This window comes from Vicia villosa, unplaced genomic scaffold, assembly GCF_029867415.1.
Source record: "Vicia villosa cultivar HV-30 ecotype Madison, WI unplaced genomic scaffold, Vvil1.0 ctg.000342F_1_1, whole genome shotgun sequence".
NCBI lineage: Eukaryota > Viridiplantae > Streptophyta > Magnoliopsida > Fabales > Fabaceae > Vicia > Vicia villosa.
Genome location: NW_026705152.1, coordinates 134092 through 140549, shown reverse-complemented (window position 1 = coordinate 140549; position 6458 = coordinate 134092). Strand labels below are relative to the sequence as shown.

Sequence of the window (6458 nt, the reverse complement as noted above, 5' to 3'; positions counted from 1 at the left end):
GTTTATATATGAATGTCCAACGACTATGATGAACGTTTTATGTTCTCTAGAGAAATATTTTACTTGTTTGTCATTTTAGGCAGACAAAATTATAGTTTAAACATTTCAACTGGACTCATCTTATTAGACCGTTATGTCAGCCGAAAGCGAAAGTGTTAATATGAATTGAAAATTTAGTTTAATGAGATTTTTATAGACAACACTCGAGAATCAATCAATGAACTATTAATATAGTTAAATTTATCAAATAGAAATCAGCATATTAATAACTTCCAATGAGCTTGGAAAAGCCACCATCAGCTGCTATGAGCCTGCCCAGCAGCCGTACCAGAATGGCACATGTGGGATTGCGGAAGGTATTTGGAAGAAGGCATTCGAGTGGATTGTCGAAAATTGTGCATCATTCTTAGAAAATGGTTGTTTTCTAGTTTTAAACTAGCGAGTAATTGTAATTTTCATGTTTTGAACATCCGTCCGCTTACTTGTTTTGAGTAGCGGTTTTTGTATTGGGCGGAGCATTCCTTTTGCTCCCTTTTAATTCCACGACCTATTAAAAAAAGTTAACTTCCAATGAAATCAATAAAAAAAAGAAATAAACCTTGGTTAAAAATTTCAAATATAAAAGTTAAATTAAAATTCAAATCGAAATCAAATATAAAAATTAGACTTGACTCCTTCATATCCTAGAAATTAAGACTTGACTAAACAACGTTCATATTTCTATATTTTAGATATAATAACTTGACTCATTCATATCCTTAATAATAGAGCAATAACTCAACAAACTTTGTACCACGTGTTTATCTAAAAACATGCAAGGGTTTGAATTTCATTCAAACACATCCACTATCCAAGCAGTTCAACTGTTCGGAATGGTAAAAATTACTTCGTTTCCTACCACACTTCTTTTTAGTTAGTACCTGCCCAAAAATTTCTCTCTCTCTCTCTGTCTCTATAAAAACTATAACATTCATCATATTTTTAAAAGAAACATGAATTCTTTTGAGAACGAAGAATTATCAATTCTCTCCCAAACCCACGCGCAACAATCCACGGAATCTTTACAATCCTACAATATGGAAAATAGCGACGCCAACAACAGTTTATTTGGGAAATTTTTTTCCTATATCCGTAATGTTCTCCCAAAATATAACAAAATTTTGGGGATCTTCTGTCTAGTTTCGATTTATATAGATCCATTGTTTTTTTTCCTCAACTATGTCAGCAAGGTATGATTTTTTTACTTTTGTTTTATCGAAAATCTTACAGCATTATTTACTCTATCTTATATTTTCACTGCTATAAAATATATTTTAGAAACTTCACTTTTTCTCATAATTTTTTTACAGGAAAATAAATGTATCGATGTAGATTGGACATTGGGAACCATACTGGCTGTGTTTAGAACTTTAATCGATGGATTGTTTTTGTGGAACATATTAAGGGAGGTAATTACTCAACAATTCTCTCTTTCGGAATGTTTTTGTATTAATTCATTTATTCATATTACTTTAGTTTAATGTGTTTTCATAATTTAAACATTAAATAATTCTGCTAATATTTGCAGCGTAGGGCAGTTCAAGTTGGAGATTTAATTGATCCTCCTAGAAAAATATCTCTTAGTTACTTGAAGACTTTAGTGTCCGTAGACTATTTTGCTGTATTGCCTCTACCTCAGGTATATATATATATTTCTTTTTCTCTATACTCTTGAATTTTTTAACACATAATTAAAATCAATTACTCTTTGTACAAGTTACCTCTCTAATGTATTGTTATGTTAATAATTACTTTGTAGACCTCAACAAGTTTTGTGATGATCCCGTAAATCTATATAATAATATATGATTTTCAATGCTTGCAGATATTGGTATGGGCTATCCTTCCAAGTTACTCATATTCATCTGGAAAAATCTTTCTTAAGAGTACTCTGCAACAAGCAATCAATATTCAATTTATTCTTCGATTATTCAGATTTTTGCATCTCCTCAATGGCCAGTCAACAGCTAAAATAGTATTCAAATCTGTATGGGCAAATTCAATTATTAATTTACTCTGGTTTGTGATATTTGGCCATGTCGCGGGTTCAAGTTGGTTCTTCTTTGGACTAAAGGTAAATAAAAAGTATACTTAACTTCATTTTTAAAAAATATAACTTTTATTCTCTTTAAACAAATTCATAAACTGCTTTAAATTTATTTCAATTAAAATTAATAATAACAATCAAAAGTATGTTTTACAGAATTATAATTTAATTAAAATCAATAATTTATTTAAGTAGTTAAATGTTTGGGAACTCATAACTTAAAATTTACTAATTTCTCTCTTTTTACCTTCTTTTTCTTTTTCCAGAGGGTGAATGGATGTTTGATAGATGCATGCAATGATACCAATTCACCTATATGTGTGAAATTGCTTGATTGTAGTTATGAAAGGAAGAATGTATCATCTGCATGGATCAATGATAAGAATGCAATCGACTGTTTAACGTCAACATCATCCTTTTCTTATGGAATCTTTGAAAAGGTTCTGCCTCTTTCCATGGAAACTAATATATTCCACAAGTATGTGTATGCGCTATCTTGGGGATTTCAGGTATGCTTCAATTTTTTTATTTTATCTATGCTAAATATATTAAAAGAATTTCTATAATATTCTGATTGAAGAGTGTGTTTAGTAAACGTTTCCTTGTTTAGAGATAATCATTTTAATAAACATTGGCATAATTTGGATGATTATATAATAGATTTCATGTTTATTTTAACATCTATAAATCAGAATAGTGACTTTTCTAGTAGTGGTAAAAAATGTTTAGTAAACCGTGAGATGTGTGAATGGTTTAATATTTCTAACAAATTATTTATGTGTGATAACAGCAAGTGAGTACTCTTGCGGGTAATCAAACCCCAACTTATTTGTTAGGGGAAGTCCTTTTTTCAATGACCATCAATGGAGTCGGAATTTTACTTTTAGCCTATTTTATAGGTAACGTACAAGCCTCTTTTCAGGGACTTAGCCGAAGGTACTATCGTAAAGGATTTTTTTTAGTTTTTCTTATTTAAAGATGAAGGTTTGCACTAATAATGGAATTATGTTATTGAGATTTTGATGCGTTCCTTCTTATAGTTGTAAAAAAATTTATCTATTGCACTAATAATGGAATTATGTTATTGAGAGTTTGACTCGTTCCTTCTTATAATTGTAAAAAATTTAATCTATTTGTGTCTAATCACAGAAAGCTTGAGATGCAACTTAGGCGCGATGAGCTTGAGTTTTATATGAAGCGTCGTGGCTTGCCAATAGATATAAAAAGGTATTGAATGTCCCACGTCTTTTAATGAATCGTAACATCCAAATGATACATATCACGTTTGCATGCAGGAGAGTAAAAGAATTCGAAGAATATCTCTGGGAAACCACTAGAGGAGTGTATGATGATATTGTTCTACAGAGTTTGCCCGATGATATTGCGAGGGACATACGACACCATCTTTTCAAATTTAAAGAGGAAGTATGTGATTGGGCATTTAAAAGAAGTTCACCATCACTTTTTAATTGGATTTTATTTATCAAGTTTAGATATTATTTTGGCTTCAAAATATCTTATATGATATTTTAAATACAATTATTTTTGCCTATGTGTCATGGTGCAAATGTGCAATACCTTTTTGAAACCCAGTATTAACTGAATGATATTTTGTTTACAGGTACCGCCATTTTCCACAATAGATCAGAATGATCCTATCTTAGATGTCATTCGAAAGTGGCTAAAACATAAGATATACCTCAAAGGAACTATAATTTTGGCCGAGGAAGCTCAAATAGAGAAAATGGTGTTTATTATGAATGGAGAATTGGAGTGCACTAGAACAGATAAAATTTTGACTCCATTATGCAAAGGAGATGTGTGTGGGGACGAACTATTAGGATGGTATCTGAAAAATTCTTTTAATGAAAAAGGTAAAATAATACTTGATTAAATGATAACTTGCCTCGAGATAAATAGCAATTGTCATGACACTACTTTAAGGAAAAAAATGAGAAACAAAATATTTCATCTATATGAGTTATTTCATTAGAACTAAAGAGGTTAGCGTTAGTTTATTTAGTTAATTAAACTAGATTTTTTATCTTCTTTTAAGATCTATAAAAACATAAAATTTGCAACTATTTTCATTTAATCTTTTATCTTGAAAATTATTATGAGGAAATTTTCTTTCTCATTTAGATCTCATTCTTATTTTACTAATGAGATGAATCTTCATCTCTTTTATCTTGTTATTTGTAACGTTGTTTTTATTGTTGAAGGTGAAAAAGTAAAGTGTCCAGAGCAAGTACAAAAGGTTGTTAGTACGAGAACAGTAAAATGCAAAACTCACGTTGAGGCATTTTACATCGAAGCTAACAGCATTGAAGAAGTTATAAATTTATTCCCAAGATGTTCCGGAAACCCTCGTGTTTAAGGATTCTAAAGATAATATAATGATTTGATGTGATTGTTGTCTTATATTAGGTGTGAATCACCTTGGGAGAAATAACAGGAAGCAAATAATTGTTTTTTTTGGATTATCAGACATTAAGTTCATGGATTTGTTGCACTGTAATGTGTTTCACTGAATTGATTATTTAAATAGAATAGTAGTATTTTTGTGCAATTCTCGATATTGAGTCTTCACGTACTAATGAATAATATGATTTTCCCAAAGTATACTTCCCAAATCATTATTAACTCATATAGCCCATAATTAAATTTGTATATTATGGTATTTCATCTTTTGTTCAACACATTTTATGAAGTTTTTACATGGGACCACGTCACTTCCCTCCCCAATGGTGAATGACTTAATTTTATCATGAATTTTCCGAAACTAGACTCTAACAATTTAATTAATTTTCAATTCACATTTATTTGCATCCTCCTACGTAATCGAGAAGTCTTTTAAGAAAATATTACCTAGGATATTTTCAGCTTTATCTTCTCCATCTAAAAGCAATAAAAATTAAACTCATATTCTATAGAAAAATGGGTTCAATAGAAATTGAAACATATATACTATATATCTTTAATTCCATTTTTTGTCATGTTTTGTAGTCTAGCAAAATGATAACTAAACTGATTTTGAAGTTGTAGGACCCGTGTTTGATTTTTAAGTTTTTTTTTTAATGTATATTTTCTATTTCTTTACAAAAACTTTACATCATAGTTTTTAAACATACAGTTTTTTAGTTTTAATGTTACAATTAATTTACTCAACTTTCTTTTATTAATATATGGGTAAACTACACTCACCTCCCTTAAAATTTATTAAAATGAATCTAACACCCCCTCTAATTTTAAACTAGATACTAACCTCCCCTGAACTTTTATTAAAAAGGTAAATACCCTCTCTCCCAACTAATACAGTTTGTTTTCTGTCAACATTTAAATCCAAATTTATCATTGTCCTATTATATACACAAGTTAACATTGAGAATTATACACATTGAAAAATGTATCCTTTCATATAGCGGTAACTTTAATGTAATTTCACAATCAGTGTCTTATGTATATAGTTAAGTGTGTAAGCATATTCTTATTTCTTCCATACCATATTCAACATAAATTACAATTCATCAGACATATTTTGTTCATCTTCACATATCACTCAAAAACATATTAGTTCATCTCCAAATGTCAGTAAAAATTAATAATTCATCTAAACAAAAAATTCAAACAACAACACATAATAATTCAACTACATAAACAATCAATTAGTCTTAAGTGTAAGTACAAGCCTACACTTATCAAGAAGTTTTCGATTCATGGCAAACATCATAGTTGAACAAATATCAAGCGACAAGTGAATGACATAAGAAAAAGTAGGATTTTTGCACTCTAAGGCATTTTAGGTCGACTCACCACAAGCCTAGGTCGACCTAGAAGGCTTCATTCATCCAGCACAAGAAATTGTCTCAAATAGGTCAACCCACTAAGCCCTTAGGTCGATGCAAAATTGTCTCATATTGGCTTCATTCATCTCATCTTTGTTTCTTTTGCGTAGCAAAATTTTCATATAAACTTTTGTTTTATTTTATAGAGCACACTGGTTGTTGCTTGCTATCAACCCTATAAGAGAAGTGGTATATTTTCTGAATTCGGTAGATGGTGAGTGGACCAATTATCCGGCTATGAAGTCAATGATTGATACATAAGTGAGATCGTTCTAAATATTCGTGTATATTTATATATTTAATTATTTGTGAGATTGATCTAAATATATGCTTTTATATTTTTGTTAGATCAATACAAGTGTTCCGAAGTCAAAGAGACGCACAGGTATCGCGGACTAAATCAAACAACATTACTTGGATCAAAGTGCAGGTACATCAATTTTCACAATTTTGCTTATAATAGTTATACTAGTTGATAAAACAAGACAACTATAAAATGTTATTTGTTTTTCTATGTAGTGTCCGCA

General features: G+C 29.9%; 1 protein-coding gene across 1 annotated transcript; it reads left to right on the top strand.

Annotated features, from left to right (window-relative positions):
• Positions 1–275: 275 nt before the first annotated feature.
• LOC131626998 (probable cyclic nucleotide-gated ion channel 20, chloroplastic) lies at positions 276–4463 on the top strand. Its single transcript, XM_058897837.1, has 10 exons — positions 276–356; positions 1350–1448; positions 1568–1678; positions 1865–2113; positions 2353–2595; positions 2877–3022; positions 3236–3313; positions 3382–3511; positions 3708–3960; positions 4309–4463. Exons 1-10 carry the CDS (start codon positions 276–278, stop codon positions 4461–4463), a joined length of 1545 nt encoding a protein of 514 aa, XP_058753820.1.
• Positions 4464–6458: the final 1995 nt, after the last annotated feature.

What these genes read in the sequence shown, in the direction of transcription:
- LOC131626998 (XM_058897837.1), top strand. Translation starts at nt 276, where the DNA reads ATGAGCTTGGAAAAGCCACCATCAGCTGCTATGAGCCTGCCCAGCAGC. An exon ending in CTGTATTGCCTCTACCTCAG is followed by an intron (nt 1,679 to 1,864) that starts GTATATATATAT and finishes CAATGCTTGCAG; the next exon opens with ATATTGGTATGGGCTATCCT. An exon ending in CGCTATCTTGGGGATTTCAG is followed by an intron (nt 2,596 to 2,876) that starts GTATGCTTCAAT and finishes GTGTGATAACAG; the next exon opens with CAAGTGAGTACTCTTGCGGG.